At 56.4% G+C, this 20,810-nt stretch overlaps 1 protein-coding gene across 1 annotated transcript in view; it reads right to left on the bottom strand.

The window, feature by feature from the left end:
• CARD10 (caspase recruitment domain family, member 10) overlaps window positions 1-20,124 on the bottom strand; it is a 26,996-nt gene extending 6,872 nt beyond the window's left edge. The window contains exons 1-10 of the mRNA XM_014530798.1: window positions 19,896-20,124; window positions 17,462-17,787; window positions 13,139-13,342; window positions 12,123-12,278; window positions 11,394-11,519; window positions 10,120-10,311; window positions 8,525-8,659; window positions 7,952-8,067; window positions 6,440-6,468; window positions 5,902-6,025 (exon numbers count right to left, since the gene is read on the bottom strand). Coding sequence (XP_014386284.1) covers window positions 5,902-6,025; window positions 6,440-6,468; window positions 7,952-8,067; window positions 8,525-8,659; window positions 10,120-10,311; window positions 11,394-11,519; window positions 12,123-12,278; window positions 13,139-13,342; window positions 17,462-17,787; window positions 19,896-20,124 — 1,637 coding nt within the window. The remainder of the gene's footprint in view (window positions 1-5,901; window positions 6,026-6,439; window positions 6,469-7,951; window positions 8,068-8,524; window positions 8,660-10,119; window positions 10,312-11,393; window positions 11,520-12,122; window positions 12,279-13,138; window positions 13,343-17,461; window positions 17,788-19,895) is intronic.
• Window positions 20,125-20,810: the final 686 nt, after the last annotated feature.

The raw sequence follows: 20,810 nt of genomic DNA, 5'->3' as shown, positions 1-20,810 counted from the left end.
CCCGGTCCACTGCACCTGCTGTGCTAATGCCTTGAATGCACTTCCCCCTCTTCTCTGCCTGGCAAATTCTGCTCATCCTTCAGCGCTCAGGTTGAAAGCGAACTCTCCCTCCCAGACCCCAGCAAACGGTGAGGTGCAGAAGCACCACCGTCTGCACCTTGCACGTGGCCTGCTGTTTCCTCCAACAGAAAAACACCCTCAGCTCTGGGTGCCAGCACCAAACCCAGTGCCTGGCACCTAGGAGATGACGAATAGAAGCTTGTGATGCTCACAGTCTAGGAAGAAAGGTCACCATCGGAACACAACGCAGATCAGAGATGGTCCCAGGGCAGTGGGAGCACAAGGGAGTGGCTTCCCAGAGGAAGCAGCCGCCGGGCGACCCTGTGGTCAAGAATAGAAGCACTCCAGCAACGGGCAGAGGTGGTGTTCCCGGCTGGAGGGCGGCCATGAGCAGAGGTGTGGGGGACAGGACGTAGGATTGTGGAAGAATTTAATAACAGCAGCCGATACGCACTGGGTGCTTCCCATGTGCCAGACACCATGCGAAGCTTCTAACTAACTTAACATCATGGGAAACAGCTCCCAAGAAAGGCAAGCTGCGGCCAGCCTTCGGAGAGCAAGCCTCTGTCCTTCCTCTCATGGCAGCGGGAGCCACGGATGGTTAAGACAAAGAGTCACTAAGACCTCCATCACGGCAGGGCTCTCTGCCTGTCCCCTGGATGAGAACGGATGAGGCCTCCTGGCCAGGCTCAGAGACCACTGACTCGAAGTCTCCTCCATGACCCCCTGGCCCTGGTACTGGGGAGGGGAGAGGCCAAGGTCAGTGGGCGTGCCCCAGCTGAAGAGGTGGCTCAGGATAATGCCCAGGCGTCCACCCGCCTCCCCACCCACCCTCCAGCTTCAGCCCACAGTCTCACTGCCCCCCTGCTGCCAGCCTGGGTGAGCAAGGCTACAAGGACCTCAACCCAATCAGCACCCAAGCAGAGGGGGGAACTTTGGCCCTGAGAGCCCATCCCAACTCCTGTCCTCTCAGTCAAAACAGAGAACCAGGCCTGGGGGGCTGGGGCTCGACATGGGTGCTGGGACTGTCCTGGCTGCGTCGAGGCGGCGTGGAGAGGCCTGGGCAGACCTGGCAGGCCGGACGCTGGGCCCGGCTATGCTGCCCAATGGCCTTCCGGCTGGAGCAACACAGTCCAGTTCCAAACCCCAGCATGAACTGCGCCCGAGACCGGGCCGAGCGAGCTGGCTGCCTGATTCTCAGTGCCCGCACCCACAGACCAAGGATGGTGGCGGCACCTGTCTCCCACTTTGCCCATGAGGGTCAGACGAATGTAAAGACGGTGCAGGTAGGGGAACCAGAGGGCTCCGGGGGCCTCCCACCTGCAGGCCTGTCCCAGGGGAAGAAGAATTCTGTTTCTTAATAGAATGGACGAGCACATAGAAGCCTGTCTCCCTTCCAGTGAATCCAACTACGGTGACCCCGTGTTTCAGGCACGTGCACACGGGTTCTCTCGCTGGGGTACGGACAGAAGAGTTTTGGCAGGACTCTGGGGCCAGAAGGCCTGGCTACTCCACTTCCGGTCCTCAGCAACCCCCTCTGCGTCTACCTGTTTCATTGTACAATTCAGCCAGTTAAAACATGGCGCTCTTATGCCCTAGCCAGTTTGGCTCAGTGGATAGAGCATCAGCCTGCAAACTGAAGGGTCCCAGGTTCGATTCCGGTCAAGGGCACATGCCCGGGTTGTGGGCTCGATCCCCAGTGGGGGACTTGCAGGAGGCAGCTGATCCATGATTCTCTCTCATCTCTCTTTCCCTCTTCCTTCCTCTCTGAAATCAATAAAAATATTTTTTTAAAAAACAAACCATGGCGCTCTTAGAACAGTGCCTGGTAAGAATTAAGTGCCGGTGAACATTAGACAGTCACTGTTATCAGGTGTGACTCAGGACAAGCCACCCCTCTGCGCGCAAGGCTTCTCCGCCTGCTTCACACCCACAGTCCATTCACCACCACGGCTTCCCCAAGGACCCAGTGAGCAGCCTGCACAGGCCTCCACCCTGCCTCAGCACGCCCCTCCCTTCCCTGCAATCCCAGCGTGGGGGCAACTCCACCCTCCAACCGGGTTTCAGGCTTTTTTTTTAAATAACATTTTATTATTTTTCCATTAGAGTTGAGGTTTACAGATGTCCTCTCTTTTCCCCCCACTAACTCCCTCCACCTCCCCTCCCTCCCCAGGCCTTCCCAGCACTATTGTCTGTCCGTGAGCTATGCATGTAGGCACATAAGTTCATTGGTTAATGTCTTCCCGCTCCCCCTTCCCTCTGAAATACATCAGTCTGTTGCCTGCTTCGGTGCCTTATTGCCAAGTCCTGCGCTTCCTGAAGACACACATCAGGCAGCCCCTCTTCAGGACTTCCCTGCCCACCTCCCTGAGGGACCAAGTAACTTCTCTGAGCCCCCACAGCCCCGGGCTACCAGCGCTTGGCACCTGGGCTCGCTGAGGGCAGGGTCCAGACCAGGTCCCTCTCAGTCCGGGCCTCAGCACCCAAGCGAGCAGCAGGGGACAGAGGAACGTGGTATGGGCAGGGCTGCCTGCTCCAACCTCCTGGGACTCCTGGGTCTCCAGCAACACAATCCAACTGCCCCCCGACCCTGCCTGTGGGCAGTGAGAGGATGGGGTAACCTGTCCGCCAGGTGAGGGCTCCCACTCCCTCCCCCAGGATCAGGTCAGGAGGTCAGGTCACGGGAAGGCAGGCGGGGCAGGCAGTCCTTCACTCTGCCAGCTCGGGCAGTGGTGGCCCAGTGGCCTGGATGAGTGCCCCAGCCCCAACCCAGGGCACTGTGGGAAGATCTCTGGGCAGCGTACATGGCTGCTTTGTTTAGCTCAGGGACCCAGAGACCTGAGCAAGCCACACCGATGACCTCACTTAATCCTGCCAGCAACCCTACGGAGACATCTATTACTCCCCCCATGTTGAGAAGGGGAAACTGAGGCATGGGGAAGTTATAACTAGACAAGGGTTGCACAGCGGGTGGGTGGTACAGTCGGGCAATGACCTATTCAAGCCCCTGGGCAAACCGAAGGGGGCCATGGGTCCTGAGGCTAGGGCAGTGGTCGGCAAACTCATTAGTCAACAGAGCCAAATATCAACAGTACAACGATTGAAAGTTCTTTTGAGAGCCACATTTTTTTAACTTAAACTATATAGGTAGGTACATTGTGATTAACTTAATTAGGGTACTCCTAAGCTGGCCTTTGCTAAAAACGTCCTCAATCTGAGGGGTCGACCTCAGCAAACGTACCCCCACTTCTTCTAACGCCACTTCTTCAAAATAGACTCGCCCAGGCCGAAAACCGACTTCTGCGCATGGGCCACGAAGTTTCAATCGCACTGTATGTGCGCGCCCGTGGTCATCCACGTGGTATTTTGTGGAAGAGCCACACTCAAGGGGCCAAAGAGCCACATGTGGCTCACAAGCCGCGGTTTGCTGACCACTGGGCTATGTGAACAAGTGCGGGCAGGGGCGGGACCTGGCCAGGGCCACAGCACCTGGTCCTCTCCCCACACGCCCCTCCATACTCAGCGCCTCACTGTCTCCCCGCCTGTCCACCGTCCATCTATTCGTCAGCCTGCCCCAGCACCCGCACTGCCCCCTCCTCTGCCCTGCCCCAAGGCCCCAGGAGCCAGCAGGGCAGGGGAGACAGGGCTGAGAATACCCAGCATGGAGTGAGCACTGAACACAAGTGGGAGATTAAAGTGACTCAGACCAGCGTCACCAACCAATGGTCCGCGGACCCCTGGTGGTCTGTGAGGTCCGAAAGCTTGGCGACCACTGATTTAGATGGCCCTGGCCAGTGTGTTCAGTGGTTAGAGCATCAGCCTGGCACCGAAGGATGGAGATTTGATTCCCAGTCAAGAGCATGTACTGTGGTTGCAGGTTCAATCCCCAGCCCTGGTCAGGGCCCGTGCAGGAGGCATCCAAGTCTCTCTAGCTCTTCTCTCTCTCTCCCTCTCTCCCTCCCTTCTATTCTCTCTAAAAATCGATGAAAAAAAATACTCTCAGGTGAGGATTAACCCAAAAAATGTGACTTAGACAGAAGGAAGGCACCCAGGAACCCCCACTCCACCACTCAGAGGCGTTGGGACAAATTCCTGACTCCGAGCCTCGTGTTCCTTATCTGAATAAGGGGGCTAGAAATGCCAGCCTCAGGCCACTCTGAGAATTAAGCAACAAGGGCAACAATAACATTAGCTCAGAGCTGGCACTACCACTCACTCTGAGCCACTCTAATAGGAATACAGGAACCCCCACAACGACCTAAGGGGACAGGCACAGTTGTGATCCCATTTTACAGAGCAGGAAACTGAGGCACTGGGAAGCTAAGTCACATGCCCAAGATTCCACAGTGGAGCAAGATTTCAGCTGACTGACAATGGGTCTCCCGCACTGTACTGTCACACGGCCCCAGGACACATGCCCCGCACCTCACCTCCCTCTCTGCCTGTCCCTCAATCTCTTTCTCTCTCCGTCCCCCACCTCTGCCTCCATCCTGACCTGTGTTCTCCCCCATCTCCCTCCTCCTCCTCGGGAACAGCACGGGCATCAGAGGCGGCCCCCTGATCACACGGCTCCTGCTCCCTCTGCCACATCCCGGCGCCCCCTGGACGAGAGCCAAGACCCCTTTGCAGGCCTGAGCTGGAGGGAGGAAGGGCCAAGTCAGGCAGGAAGGGAGGTGCCTCCACCCCTTCCCTCAGAAGCACGTCCTGCACAGGGAGAAACAATGTCACGCTGGGCCCACTGCCGGGGCGGAGGGTGGGGGCAGGGCTCTGGACTCGGGCCTGGCCAAGCTGCGTCCAGGGGGCGGGCGGCCCCGGTCCTGCTCTGCCCTGGTTTCCTGGTGACCTGTGCTCTGTATCCAGCACCCCCACTTTCCAGCTCTGACCTCAGTGCTTCCTACGCCCTTTCCAAAACCCACGTCTGATCAGGTCACCGTGGACTTGGGCCAGGGCACTTCCCAGCTGTGTCACCCCGGGCAAGGCGCTTAACCTCTCTGAGCCCCAGTTTCTTCCCTAGGAAACCGGGATAATCATAATAGCGCCTGCCTCCAGGGACAGAGAGAATGCCCGGAGGCAGCCAGCAGCGGGCCTGCAGTTAGGAATAGCTAATCCCTCGCAGGTTTCCCAGAGTGCCCCAGCCAAAGTCCACACTTTTCCAGCCTGACTCAGAGCCTGCTGTGGCTTGGCCTTCCTCCTCCCCCACCCCTACCCCCACGTGCACCAGTCAACACCAAACTCCAAGCCCATCCCAAACAGCCTCTGTTCTCTGCCTCTTCCAGCCATCCAGCTGCCCTCCCTACCTGCCCTCTCTCCGTGGCTGAGTTCAAAGGCCACACTGTCAGCCCAGCCTCCCTCTCTCCCCTCCTGAGGTCCGCTCCAAAGCCTGGCCGGGGAGGCCCTTCGCGACCAACACACAGAGCTCACTGCCTCCAGCAGGCTCTGAGCCCATGTGCTTCTTGGCTCCTGAGGGCCCCACCCCACCCACAGCTCGAAGCTTTGTTGGGCGGGAGCTCAGAGCTGGAGGACAGGCATAGGGTCGGTGCCCGTACAAGTACAACTACCATTAACTCAGCATCTACTACGTGCCTGGCAAAGCTAGGTGCTTGGCTGACATGAGTCCTACGCCTCACACCACCCACAGGCAGAAGAGAGAGCTCACTGTTCCCATTGAGGAAACTGAGAAAGGTCACACAGATGATAAACGGTGGCGACGGGGTTGGAATCCAAGTGACAGTTGCATAAACCAAAGGCTTAGCTCGGCTCCCTCCCACCTCGCCCTGCTCGCCCTGCTCCAGGCCCTGAGACGCAGGCCCCCACCTCCCCCCACCCAGGCGGCGTCCGTACCTGCCCAGGAGATCCAGGCCGCAGCCTCTGGCCAGGAGACCGTCCGGCTTTCCCAGCGGCCACACGCTGTCGGAGGATGAGGATGAGGAGAGGCCGGGGGACCAGGGTTTAAGCGTTACACTCCCTGGGGAGAAGGAGTGAGGTTCAAGGGCGCTGGACTGAAACACGAGGGAGGGCCCGAGACCACCCACGGCCCAAAGGCCTGGGGCCCAGGCAGGTTGGAGGCCCCAAGAACACACGGGACCCACTGGGCTCAGGGCTGGGCCGGCGCCTGCCAGGATGGCCCTGCAGTTTCCTAGAAGAGGGTGAAGGGTGGACCAGAACTGAGGGCTGAGCTCAGGGTAAACCCACTCCCCCAGACGCCTCCTGAGGGGAGCCTTCCTGCCTGTCCAGGGCACAGCTGGGCCTGGGGGAGGGAGTCACAGGCCAAGGGCAGAGCAGGCAGCATAGGCCTCAGGTAAACTGAAAAGCTCTCCTCCCCCCGACCCCCCACCCCCGCCCCGTGAGCCCTCCCCATGGAGTGTCCGAGGGCCCTTACCTGTGATGTCGGACATGCTGCTGAAGGACCTGGGCAGAGAGAGGACGGGCGGGAAGGGCAGGAGCTGAGCATCCGTGGGTATCTGCCCCACTCCCTCCTCCTGCCCCTATGCCACCAAGCGGTCCTGCAGCCCCCAAGCACAGGCAGGCTAGAGCAGGTGGGAGTCCCAGGCACAGGGCACGCATGCCACCCGGCTCCCCTCAACTCACAGGGCAAGAAGGTAACACCCTGGCCGCAGCCCCATGGCCTTCCACCTAGAATGCCCCGGCCTGTTCTTTAATGCCACCCCCTCCAGGAAGCCTCCCCTGACCTCTCACCCCCATCTCATCCTCACTTTCTACATTGTCGTTGGTGGCTCCTGGGCTGCCTCTCACACTAGATCAAGCAAGTCAAACTCGCGGCCATGACATGCTCGCACTAGATCAGTGGTTCTCAACCTTCTGGCCCTTTAAATATAGTTCCTCATGTTGTGACCCAACCATAAAATTATTTTCGTTGCTACTTCATAACTGTAATGTTGCTACTGTTATGAATCGTAATGTAAATATCTGATATGCAGGATGGTCTTAGGCAACCCCTGTGAAAGGGTCGTTCGACCGCCAAAGGGGTCGCGACCCTCAGGTTGAGAACCGCTGCACTAGATCATGACCTCCTCGTCACACACCCACTCCTGGCAGATTCACCCGTCGGGGATCAAGCCCGTGACTGGGACCTACACCAGGAAGGGCAGGTCGTCCCCACCCTCGGTCCTGCCACCGAGGACATGGCCGCCTTTTCTGGCCCCATTGGCTGCTGATGCCCACACCTGAGGCCAGCTTTCTTGCCTGAGGCCCCGACACCTGGAAATATTCTCTGCAAGCCCCCTCCGTCCTAGACCAGGGGTGGGGAACCTTTTCTCTGCCAAGGGCCATGTGGATATTTATAACATCATTCAAGGGCCATACAACATTATCCACTTAAAAGTTAGCTGCTCTGTTTGGTCAGACATTTAATTAACTCACCCCTAATGGCTTGGCAGGGCCAGACCAGATGGCTTCACGGGCCTGATACAGCCCATGGGCCAGGCGTTCCCCCCTCCTGGCCTAAATCATCAGGCTTCCCCTGGGTTGAGCAATTTTGCGGTTCAGTTTCTAGTGACTCAGCTGCCAGAGTGTTGGGTTGGGGCTGAGCCCATTCTGCCCTTTGGCCTTGTCTTAACCTCTGACCTCAGTCACGCCTATGCTCTCAGGGCCCGGGTTCCCAGCGTTCTAGCCATTTAAAGGCAGCTGGGGAGGTGACCGCCTAGTGTTGACGCTGGCATGAGGGATTCTGGGAGGTGGCTGCGCCTCTGTCGCTCTTTCCAGCCTGTTTACCTTTTGGGGTTTTTTTTTTTCACATCGATCGGTTGCCTCCCAGGCCGAGGATCCAGCCAGCAACCGAGGTATGTGCCCTCGACTGGAATCGAACCCAGGACCCTTCAGTCTGCAGGCCGACTCTCTATCCACCGAGCCAAACTGGCTAGGGCCTGTTTACCTCTTAGCAGGTGCAGGGTCCTCCTCGCGCTGCCGGCGGAGGATGGAGCCTGCGCTGGGAGGGAAGGGCAGGATGGACAGCCGGTTGATCTCTTTCTCATTGTCTGTAGCCTCCTCCTGCAACGTCACGACAGGGCCTGGGTCACCCCCACTGCACCTTCCCCCAACTCAATGCACCTAGGTCTGTGCCCATTCCACAGATGAGAACTGGGGCCCAGAGCGGAGGAGTGAGCTCCACAAGATTACAGTGTGAGTGGCCCCCAGGTCTCCTGGTACCAGGCCCAGCTGGCTCTGGATAAGCTTAATAAGGTGCTTACCTTTGTGGGTCTCAATTTCCTCCTATGTGAAATACATTCCACGGTATGTGCAAAGGCCCTGAGACAGGGCTCTGACACCTTCCAGGAATTCAAAGGCTGAGACCCAGAGAACCAGGCTAAAGGGAGGGAGGGGCCCACCCTAAGGGCCTCTGGGGCCTAGTAAGGGCTTTGTCAGCAAACTGGAGGGCACTCCCCATGTCAGTAATTATGTGAACACTATCAGTGTCCCCCCATACTCAGGTGGGCAGGTGTCTTACCGAGATGTGGGGCTCGGATCCCCCCAGGACAGTGGCCTCCCCGGCTGCATCTGGGCCTCCAAGCGGGGAGGGGAACTCGCTCAGGCTCCAGGTACTGCTGAGGTTGGAGCACAGGGAATGGGAGGAGGTGCAGGCCTGGGAGAGGAAGGGGGAGGGATGAGGTCAGCAGTGCTGGGCCAGGGCCAGCCCCAGTCACTTAGTGAACGCCTGCCCTCACGGAGCGGAGCCCTCAGCCCAGAGGACACAAGCTGTAAACAAGCAGACAGATGAAGGAAATAGCCCTACACTGCCCGGAGCGGAGCGCAGGGAAGGCACTCAGAGGCCCACCCAGCCTGGCAGCATCAGCGTGCTTTCCAGAGCAAGTGTGCTTTAAACGGAGAACTCAAGGATAAGCAGGCGCTAAATAGATAAAGTTGGGGGGGATGGCCCAGCGGTTCTCAACCTGTGGGTCGCGACCCGTGAAAATACATCCTGCATATCAGATATTTCCATTACGATTCATAACAGTAGCAAAATTACAGTTATGAAGTAGCAACGAAAATAATTTTATGGTTGGGGGTCATCACAACATGAGGAACTGTATTAAAGGGTCGCGGCATTAGGAAGGTTGAGAACCACTGCTCTAGGCAGACAGAACAGTACTATGTGCAAAGGCCCTGAGTCAGGACTGTGACACCTTCCAGGAGCCCAGAGGACCAGGCTAGAGGGAGGGGAGGGCCCCCCTGAAGGGCCTCTAGGGCATAGGAAGGGCTTTGTCTTTACCTAAGAGCAAAACACCCCTGAGGGTTTTAAAAAGTGAGAGGTCACAGACTCACACTTCCTTTGTTCTGTTCCTCCGGGTATTAATCACCTGGCCTGTTGATTATCTCCAAGGAAAATCAAGATAAGAAAAGGCAGAGTTCCTGACAGACGTCCAAGAACTAGTATCTAGTTCTCAAGGGGTCTGCAGGCCCAGCTCCAGCACTGGCGGGCTGTGTGACCTTGGGCAAGCCCCTGCCCCTCTCTGGGCCGTGTGCAATGAGGGCACCGGACTAGCTGGTCTCTGAGGGGCTTTTAGGGCCCATGGTTTGCATTCCAAGATGCTCGCAGGCCCTCAGGCCGCTGGGCTTCTCCAAGTGTTTGCAAAGACAGGCTTCAAACTAGTCTTGGTGCCCCAGGAGCAAGCCCAGGAGCTCAGAGACCCACATGCCTCATGCCTCTGTCCCGTTCCCTATCCACCAACCCACACCCACCCTAGCTGGGGTCCCCCACCAGACCGGCATATCCTCCCTCCTGGCCAAGAGCTCCCTCCAAGCCAGCATGTTCTTGACCCACGTGAGGGCTCCAGCCAGGACCCACACGTTCCCTCCCAGAACCTGCATCTTCTCAGGCCCAGCTGAGCGTTCCCAGTGGATCCCATGTCATCCCACCACCGCTGAAAGCTCCCATCCATCCTGCAAGTCCCACTCCCAGCTGAGGGCTCCTGCCAGTTCCCCCATGTTCCCACCTTCAACCGAGGTCTCCCACCAGGTCCCACGAGTTCCCACCCCTGGCCAAAAGCTCCTGCCAGGGCCCCTGCACGCCAACCAGAACCCTGTACTCCTCCTGCCCATCACCTTGAGGCAGGGCCCGCCCTGGGCCCGCTGCAGCTGCGCCTCCAGCAGGGCCTTGGTGCCCTCCAGGCTGGTGAGCGTGGTCAGCAGCTCGTCCCGCTCGGCCTCCAGGCTCCGCACCTGCTTGCGGTACTGGTCCTTCTCGATGAGGCTCTGCGAGTACTGCAGCTGGATGTGGTCGCGGCTCTGGATGGCCTGGGAGGGCGAAGGCGCCACACTGACTCGGCTGGCTTGGCCTCCGACCACACAGATGGGGGTGGCAGCAGGAATAGCACTTCCTGTGCCTGACCCTGGGCTTAATATCAGCTCATTTAATCAGCACACTCACCCTCCAAGTGAGGCAGTCTCATTATTCTCATCTTGTAAATAAGGAAACCAAGGCAGCAGGGGCAGGGCTGGGATTCAAACCCAGGCAGAGTCCGGGTTCCGACCATTTCCCAAGAACAACTTAAAACTGTGAGACCTACTGTGTGTGGCCAGCTTAACTCACAGCATCCCCGCCTCGTGGAGGAGCCTGGACTCAAACCCATCCCATTGCATCCAAAGCACTTTTCCCCACGATGAAGCCCAGGGTCCCTGAGAGCTGGGCCCGTGCCTGGACCTGCCACCGACCCACTGCCCCAGAGGGAGCTGGAGACAGGCCCAGCGGCCAGGAGCAACCGGGCCAAGGGCAGATCCCTGAGCCCACCCAAACCACAGCACCAGAGTGTCCGGGACGAAGCCTGAACCCGCCTCTTCACCGAGCCCGCCAGGGGGTTCTGAGCCCCATTCTAATGTGCTGACTTCAACTCCTCTAGCGGGATTCAAACTTGGTCCGAGGACAGGACCTCCTGCCCTCCCCAGAGCGTGGGAGCCTCGCACAGGAGGCCTGGGGGCCAGAGGAGCTGCCCACCCTGTGGCCTCAGACGGAGAGGGCCGTGGTGCCCAGGGCTTGGGAGCCAGAACTTGAGAGAATTTCTTCATCAGCAAATATTTGCAAGCACCTCCCCTGCGTAGGTCTTGTTTTTGACTTGGAGAGAATAGAAATTCAGAAGTAAGGAGCGCCAGGACCAACTCCCTAACTCTCCCAGGAGCTCAGGTGAGCAGGTGTGCTCAGGGGCAAGGCTGGCATACCTGGAGTGCTCAAGGCCCCCCGTCTGTGTCCTCCTGGCCTACATGCCCCTCCTAACCAATCAGTGCCCCGTGGAAGTCTCTTTTCCACAATTCTAGTCCCGTCCGCTCCTCCTCGTCTGCCCATCCGCCGGGTCAGGACCTCAGGCACAGCAGGTGGGGCTCACCTGGTCCCGCTCCTTCTCAATCTCCTCCAGCTGGGCCAGGACGGTGGCCATGCGGTGCTTGTACAGGTCGCAGTCCTTCTGCAGCGTGCGGTGCTTCAGCCGCAGGTCCTCCATCTCCTGCAGGTACTGCGGGCGGTGGGTGGGGCGGCACAGGGTGGAACATGCCAGGGTCAGACCACAAGGTTGGTGACCAAAGAAAGCCAACCAGCAGGTGCCCAACAGGTCCAGAGAGAGAGGCCTGAGCCCTCAAAACACGCGCCCATCCAATCTCCCCACCTGGGCCTGGCTTCACCTCCCTGGGCCTCAGCTGCCTCATCTGTAAAATGGGACGACCAGTAACGATGACTCCCTCCCAACCAACCTGGGCCTCCCATCTGAACTGCAGCCTGCTCCCTGGGGCCCTGCTCTGCTTCTCCACATCCCTCATCACCCTCCCCTACGGGAAGTGGTTGACTCAGGTTGCGTGTATGGCAGACGGTGTGTCTCCCCTGCTAGAATTTACCCTCCACAGGGACAGAGACATTTCTTTTGTTCCCTGATGTATCGCAATAAATACTTGAGAACGAATGAATGCACAGTTCCCAGCCCAGTGCCTGGCACACCTGCAGGGAAGGTCGGCGCAAGTGAACTGGTGATGCCCACCGCCCTCTCCTCCCCGGAGCCTCCCCAGCTGTGTAAGAAGGAAGGTAGGGGCAGGGTAGGGTGGGGATGGTGCACGGGGGACCGTACCTTGTCCCGCAGCTCCTCGGCCCACTGCAGCTCCCCCTGCACAGTGTGCAGCTTCTGGCACAGCTCCTGTCTGCTGTCCTGCGCCTCCCGCCAGTCATGCTCCAGGATGTCCAAGAGGATGCGCTCTGAGCCTGGGGCCCCCGGCCGGCTTGTCTCCTGGGGGTCAGAGTTCAGGGCTGCCTCAGCCTCTGGCCCAGGGCCCACCTTGAGTGTCAGGGGAAGGAGGACCCGCGGCCCTCAGCCCTCAGCCCCACCCCACTAGCTCTGCCACCCGGGCCCAGGGCCTTGACCTCTCTGGACCTCGGTTTCCCAAATGTAGAGTGGGCGTGGCCCACCAGCCCTGCCCACCCTCCAGGGAACATCTGGGGTGCAGATGAGCTAAGGGTGTGAGGCATGCTTGAACGAGTTCAGCCAGGATCATGTTCCGAAACAAGAACTAGGCACGCTCTCTCCTGCTCCGGCCCCCACCAGCCGCCCAGGGCAGCAGATAGGTGGCCATTTCTAAGACCTATTCCTGCCCCTCTCACAAGGGGTCTTCGTAGGGGCTGAGCCTGTCCCCAGCAGGTAGACCATGGACCCAAGATCCACCCCCAAACCCACACCCCAGTCAGGCACCCCCAACCCTAGGAAGTACACCAGAACCCTGGCTCCCACCCCCCACTTCCTGTGTGGAGCAATGGCCGGGTGGCCAGCCCACACTGCCACTGACCTGCCCCAGGACCCCCAGCAAGCCCTGGGCCACCCAGACCCCAGGGGTCTCAACTTTCCAGACTCTTCTACAAATAATAAAAGCTGCGGCCCTTTCCCCCTAAAAATGCTCACACACAAAATCAGGTGCACAGTGGCAAAGCATCCAGAGACCTACCTCATGGGGCCACCCACAGACCATAGACTAAAGGCCAGAGAGAGCAGAACGCTCAGCCAAGACAAGAGGCCAGCCAGGGTCCATCCGATCTCACCCCAGGTGTAGGCTCCTCATTCTCTGAACCCCCTCCCCCCAGTGGCCACCTCCGAACCTGCTGCCGCCCCTCCTGCAGCTCCTGCAGGGACGCTGTCAGCCGCTGATTCTCTGCACGCAGCTCAGAGACCAGGTCCACGCTGTCCGGCTCCTTCTCCTTCTCCTTCTCCTTCTCCTCTGCCCCGGGGGGTGGCCCCCTGGTCCTGCGGAGCAGCGCACACTCTTCCTCCAGCCGGCTCACCTTCAGCTTCAGCTGATCCACCTGGGTAGCAACACATGGGTCAGCCCAGGGAGGGATGCAGCCCAGGGAAGGACCCCAGGGAGGCCCATGGGGAGAAGGCCTGCTCCTCATTCCTGGGTGCCTCCCAGATCCCCAGAGGGGCCTGAGCCGGAGTCCTCCTGGACTTGTCTATGAAGGAAGTACCGGCTGGGCAAACACGATGAGGAAGGGAGGGGGCGGCAGGGCCAAGCCGCCCTCCCAGGGGCCTCGGCTTCAAGGACTTTTGGCCTCGGTGCTTCATCAGTCCCACGGTTCCGACATGGAGAACAGGCCAGAGAGCCCAGTACCAGCTGACGGAGGAGAAGGAGGGCTACCCCGAGAACAGGGGGACCAGGGTCTGGGCCCAGCTCCGCCTCTAACTCAGTGTGGCCTTTGGCAAGTCATGGGCTCTCTTTGTGCCTCGGTTTCCTCATCTCCCAGGGAAAAGGGGGAAAAGGGGGAAGAGGAGGAAGAGGATGGTTTTGAGGGTTCCCAGGCCCCCCTCTAGAAGATTGTGCTGTTCATCCTCAACAGGAACTCCAAGCCTGGGGTCCAGGTTTCAGTTGTACCACTTTTGCCCTCTTGTCATCCTGAGCAAGTCACTGACCTCCTCTGGGCCTCAGTTTCTTTATAGGTAAAATGGGCCCGTTCATTGCCCCTGCTCCGTGCATGCGCTGCCTCCCAAAGTCATTGCAAGAAGCAAACAAGACAGAAGGTGGGCAGAGACCTTTAAGCGGTCAGAGGCTGGCTGCAGAGCTGCCAGGGGTGTGACAGTGGCTGTCTTCACAGCTTTAAAAAAAAACCCAACCTGCTACCACACGGTGGGTGCAGCCGGAGCTGGCCGGGGTGGTGGCTGGGCGGCTGTGAGGTGGCCGGCTGGCTGAGAGCAGATATGCACGATCGGTTTGCTGGATTATAACCGCACTCCGCCAGAGGTATTTTCCAAATTCATGTGGGGTCCGAGGTTGCTGAACAGTGACAAGAGGAGCAGCAGGTGGCAGGCCACAAAACGAAGTCATTGTTGAAAGAAGGCACAATGACCTCTGGTGCTACACTCTGGCGTGCCAATGTCTGGTGCCCTCGGAATGCCCTGGCCTGTCTCGGAAAATGAATGGCAGCCCCACACTTCCCAGAGCCGAGCATGGCCACACACACACCAACACACATACACACACACACACACACACACACACGGGTCTGAGGCTGGGTCAGGAGTTTCTCCTCCTCCGCAAAAGGCTCAGGAAGAAATTCATGATTCTCACATTCCTTTCCCTCACAAAACATGCTTTGTAAACTGTCGGAGAGAGACAGCTGGTTACAAGGGCAAGCGTGGTCACACCCTCTCCAGCAAACCGCAGCCACACACCACGGCCTCCCGCCTGACCCTTGGCCAGCACACTCCCGCGATGACCTCAGGGGGCAGAGCACCTGGGAATCTCTGCTGAATGCCAGGAAACGCGGATGCATTTAATCCTGGGGTACAAACTCACTTAGCACAAAATTACAGTGTTGGTTTCTTAAATTTATGTTGCTTGGGAATCGCCGCTCATTAAATTTGCACCTTACAAAGCACAGTATTAAGTCACAGCCGCCACACACCTGTCCGTGGGGAAAGGAGGCCCAGGCTGCCAAGACAGGAACCATCAGCTGTTCTACTCATTTCCATCTGCAACGCCTTTGCTCACTTTTGCGGCCGAAAAAAGCCCCCAAAATTTAGGCAAATTTACAGTAGCTACATTTAAAGAGAAACTTATCCATTAGTTGAATTTCACCCCTTACCCTCTACCCCCTAAACTGGGAAAAAGCAGCCATTCTCCGCCTAGTGTCAGATTCTCTTACCCCTAGGTGGTCACACTATGCGCACCTATAGCTAATCTGCAGATACAGAAGCACCTCCAATGCCTCCCCCTTTTTTTTTTAATCCTCACCTGATTTTGAGAGAGAGAGAGAGAGAGAGGAGAGAGAGAGAGAGAGAGAGAAACATCAATGTGAGAGAAAAACATCAAACCCTCAACCTAGGTATGTGCCCTGACCGAGAATCAAACCAGCAACCTTTTGGTGCAGGAATGATGCTCCAGGCCATTCCAGCGACAGCCACTCCCAACTCCCTGGGCCGGTGGCCCTCACACTGTCCTCTCTGAGCAGCAGAACCCTTGTCCAAGAACACTCATAGCAGGTCTCATGCCCGTTTCAGAAAAGCAGGCACGATGACGATGGGGAACCCAGCTCTCCCCACCTGCCACCGCCCCACCCCACCCTAGCAGTGCCAAGAGCAAGCTCAGAAATTCTCAATCGTGGGACCCTGGGAAAGTGCTCTGACCAATCTTGCTGTGTCTCAGTTTCCTCATCCATAAATGGGGACAGTAACAGTGCCGCCACCCTTGTCCCAATAGAGTTGTTGGAAAATTCAAGGGGTCGGTGCATGGCAAGCAGTGAGCACCGTGCCTGGGCAGAGGAGGTGCTGTTTCACTACGTCGTCCTTCTCTGTGACCTCCCGCCTCCAGCACGGTGAGGAAACTGAGGCACAGAGAGGAAAGCCTTGCCCAGGCCACCCTTCGCTCAATCTGCAGCCAGTCTTGGGCCTCAGACAGCCCTACCTCATGCCAAACACCAAGCAGGCAGAGAACAGCCTCCTGGTCACCCCACTCCAAGCATCTGCCTCCCACACCCCTGATCGGGCCTGGCAGTCTAGGCCCTTCAACCTGTGGCCTCAACGCCCCCAATCAGGACTCGTTTCCCCAAACCCCAACATGCTGGTGTGCACAGCCACAGGCTCCCGCACTCCAGTGCACCCACGCGAGAGCCTCCAACAGGCACCTGTCACACCCGCAATGCTGCAGCCTCCGCTGAGGCTCATGGGTCTTCCAACCCCACGGTCAGAATCCCCCCAGGCAGCCTCGCACAGTATTGAGGGAGAGAGTCTACTGTATGCCGCTGGCACGGTTACTTCCTTTAAACAGCCCTGGCCCGTGTTGCTCGATGGTTAGAGCATCCGCTCACACACTGAAGGGTCTCAGGTTAGATTCCAAGTCAGGGGCACAGGCCTGGGTTGCAGGTTGGATCCCCAGCCCTGGTGGGGGAGCATGTGAGAGGCAACCAATCGATGTGTCTCTCTCACATGGATGTTTCTGTTTTTCTCTCTCTCTTTCCTTCCCTCTCTCCCCTCCCTCCCTTCCACTCACACTGGGAAAAGAAAAAATCAATGGAAAAAATACCCTCAGGTGAGGATTAAAAATAAAGTCCTTGAAACAGTCCCCTGGGCAGTAACATTCCAGTTTCATCCCCATGCTGAGTGCCCACAGGAAACCAAGAAGTGAGGCTCGGTTTCTCCACCTGTAAGAGGCGGGGCCTCGTTCATTGCTGGAGAGGGCCAGGTGAGACTTCACCTGGACAAGATCGGGCAGAACAGCATCAGGGGGAAGGCCAGCCCTGGTGCCAGGCAGACCTGGTTCAAATCCAGGTGCCATTCCCAGCTTTGTGATGAGCAAGTCCCTTTACAATCTAAGCCCAGCGTCTGGGTTTCAAAATGAGAGAAGCCAGTGCATGGTACCTCCGTGGGAACGTGTGATGTGATGCATGTAACCGGCATGGCACACAGAAGCACTTAATAATAATAATAGAAACAACAATGGCTAATGACAATACAGGGTTTGAGCACTAACTCTGTGCAGGCACTGTACATATCTTAAACAGATGCACCCTTGTAACCCAAGTTTTCTCCACCTCAGCACTTGCTAACATTTTGGGTTAAATAATTCTTGGTTTGGGGGCTGGCCTGTGCTCTGTAGGATGTTTATCAGCAACACTGGCCTCTACCCACTAGAGGCCAATAGAACACACCTCGCTGCAACGACCAAAAATGTTTCCTGACAGGGCCATTGTTTCTGGGGGGCAAAATTGTCCCCAGTTGAGAACCACAGCCATAACTCAATGAAATAAGTGCCATCAACACCCCCATATTACAGATGAGAAAACTGAGGCACAGGGTAGTGAAAGGACTTGCCCACAGTCCAATAGCTGGCAGATGGTGGCTCTGGGACACGAGCTGGCTACCACATTACCATCCTTTTTTATAAAGGTCGCTCCTGCCCCACGGTGCCCTGTCCATCTCCCAGGGCCTACCGCCAGCTGCAAGTCCCGGCTGCGAAGGACAGCAGAGTTCTTCTCCTCGCTGAGCTGTGCCAGACGCATGGCGATCATGTAGTTTTCATCCTTGAGCCGCAGCAGCTCCAGGCTGCCCACCTCCCAGTCTTCCCGCAGCCGCTGGCAGCGCTCCTGAGCCTGCTGCTGCTCTCGCAGCCGCTGCTCCAGTCCTGCCCGCTCCTCCTCCAGCAGCCGGCCTCGAGCCTGCAGTTGCTGCTCCCGCTGCAGCTGGCTCTTTCGAGCCTCCCGAAGCCGCCTCACCTCGGTCATCAGGAACTGGGTCAGGCCCTCAGGGCCCTCCTCATCTGCGAGACACAGTGGGGAGAAAAGCCAAGTCAGGCAAATAAAACCCACAGGGATAGCAAACTGCCCAGAAACACCCAAACCACAAAAACACTAGAAGAAAACTCTGGAATATGCAGGGTGTCTCAAAAAATGTATACACACTTTAATAGCTGATAGCTCAATTTTGAAAATGAAATGTATTTTAATAAACACTGCCTTTATAATTACTCAAAGTGTGTATATATATTTTTGGGGAACACCCTATGTTTTTATAATTTAGGGGTAAGGAAGGCCTTCCTAAATAAGGCACAAAATCAGAAGCTATAAAAGAAAAGATAGATAAATCCATATACAAATATTAACCTTTCAGAATGATGAAAGATGTAACAAAGTTAAAAAAAACAAGCAACAGAGCAAAAGAAAAATACAAGAATTCAGAGCCACAATATATAAAGAGCTTTTACATGTCAATAAAAAAAAAAAGGCAAACAAAGAAATAAAAATAAGGGTAAAAACTATCAGTAGGTAAGTCCCAAAACAAAAGTGGTTAATAAATAGGCCCTACTTCACCATTATAATAAAAATAATTGCCGAAACCGGTTTGGCTCAGTGGATAGAGCGTCGGCCTGCGGATAGGTAAGTCCCAAAACAAAAGTGGTTAATAAATAGGCCCTACTTCACCATTATAATAAAAATAATTATAGCCACTAATATTTAACTTTATTCTTTGGGCTAGATACATATGTTAATTTATTTAATCATCATGACAACACTTAATATAAGTACTATTATTATATCTACCCTAAAGACAGAGAAACTGAGGCACGGAAAGGTCATGTCATTTGCCCAAGGTTTACTAATTTGTAAGCTATGAATTATATCTCTCAATGAAGTACAAACTTAAAAACATTATTTTTGACATATCAAACTGGCAAAAATGTTTTTACATCCCCAGGATGCATGAGGGTACAGCAAAATGGACACCCATACACCGCTGGTGAGATGTACGTTGATTTCACATTTAAAATACACATACTCATTGAGAAACTTTACTCCTCAGAACCTCTCCTCCTGAGATATATATATATATTTGCACAAAGATGCACACAGAAGGATGTTCCCAGCATCGTTTGTAATATTTCGAAACTGGAAACAACCTAGATGTCCATCAACAGGGGACCATTTAAGTGTCTTGTGGCAAACATCACTAATGAACACCATGCAGTCATTTACAACAAGTGTAACAGATGTGGGGAAAATCAGTTGTTCTGAGAAACAGCGAAATACAGAGCAGCACATGTAGGATGATCCCATGTGTGTGTGTATGTGTGTGTGTGTGTATGTGTGTGTGTATGTGGCACATGTATAAATGCAAAGAAAAGGAAGACTCCACGAAGGGTTACCAGCAGAGCAGAGCTTATAAATTCAAAGTAAACATCATTACATAAAAGGGTACGGTCTTTTTTTTTTTTTAGTTTTATTCATTTCAAGCGGGCCGGATCCGGCCCGCGGGCCGTAGTTTGCCCACGGCTGACCTAGATGTCCATCAACAGGGGACCAGTTAAGTGACTTGTGGCAAGTATCACTAATGAACACCATGCAGTCATTTAAAACAAGTGTAACAGATGTGGGGAAAATCAGTTGTTCTGAGAAACAGCGAAATACAGAGCAGCACATGTAGGATGATCCCATGTGTGTGTGTATGTGTGTGTGTGTGTATGTGTGTGTGTATGTGGCACATGTATAAATGCAAAGAAAAGGAAGACTCCACGAAGGGTTACCAGCAGAGCAGAGCTGAAGGAAGAAGTAAAGGTCTTTCCTTTTTATTCTAAAGTCACCTGGACTGTTTGAGCTTTTTGCATAAGAAACCGTACACCCATGTATGTCTGACACATACATGCCTGCAATCAATTTTAGGGGCCTTGTTCTGAACTCTGACTAACTGGATTAGAATCCCAGCCCACACTCAGCCTGCTCCGGGGCCTTGGGCAAACCTCTCCGGGTCTCTCTGTGCCTCAGTCTCCCTATCTGGTCAACAGGGATCATGGTTGTGCCTCCCTGACAGGGACAAGGCAAGCGACCTCTGCCAGGGGGTGGGAGCTGCGGCACCCACTGCGGACCCACTCACCCAGGATCATGGAGCAGCGCTGGGCGGGCTCCTGGCCGGTGAGCAGTGTGAAGTGCTCGGGGTAGTAGAACTCCAGGGCTTCCAGGAAGGCCTCGTAGCCCCTCTTGCCACGGCAGCGCAAGATGTCCATGAGGCGCCCTGGGAAGTGGCAGGAGGGTGCCCAGGGTTCAAGGGGAGGGCTTCCCCCAATGCCTAGCCAGTCCCCCCCACAGTATTCCAGGGCCCACATTCCCCAGATTTTTTAGACACTGATACACACAGGGGCCTGTCTCAACTCATCATGGGGAGAGCCCGTCGGCCACAGCCAGGAGAGCCAGGAGCCCCCCCTCCATAGCACCTGAGCTTCAACAAAGTGCACACACACACACACACACACACACTCACACTCACACACGCAGGCCCAGCAAATGCTGCCTGCCTTTCCAATGGCACACCCACCGAAGCCCCCTCTATCGCCAAAAGCGAAGTAAAATAGCTCTCCCATGGGCTAATTCCTGCAAGTCCATTAGACCCTCAACCCTCTGCCAGCCCTGGTTCCAAGACCCGCGCTGTGGGAGGGCACCCTTGCTCAGCGGGGATGGGTCCTGAGCGCCTGGAGGAAAGTGAGTCTCCCAGAGCAGAGTGGGGCACAGAGAACTGAGGAAGCCAGGGCGCAGGAAGATGCCAAGGGCACTGGCTGTGACCCGGAGGTGCCTGGCCGCCCTGCGACCACATCCAGACCCCCCCCCACCACCACCACCACCCCTCTCTCTAATGTGGCCCGGGACGTGGGCGGAAACCCCAAGGCAGACAAAACCCAGACGCCGCTGTGGGCGCCGCGGACTGCTTGGTCCTGCCAGCAGTCGGGATGGTGGGCACACCGGCCATCCCCCTGCGGCACAAGGGGCAGAGCTGTCGGCCTCTGGCTCCGGGCCT

This window comes from Myotis brandtii, unplaced genomic scaffold (genome assembly GCF_000412655.1).
Source record: "Myotis brandtii unplaced genomic scaffold, ASM41265v1 scaffold78, whole genome shotgun sequence".
NCBI lineage: Eukaryota > Metazoa > Chordata > Mammalia > Chiroptera > Vespertilionidae > Myotis > Myotis brandtii.
The sequence above is the reverse complement of the archived record's forward strand: the minus strand, read 5'-3'. Positions and strand labels throughout refer to the sequence as shown.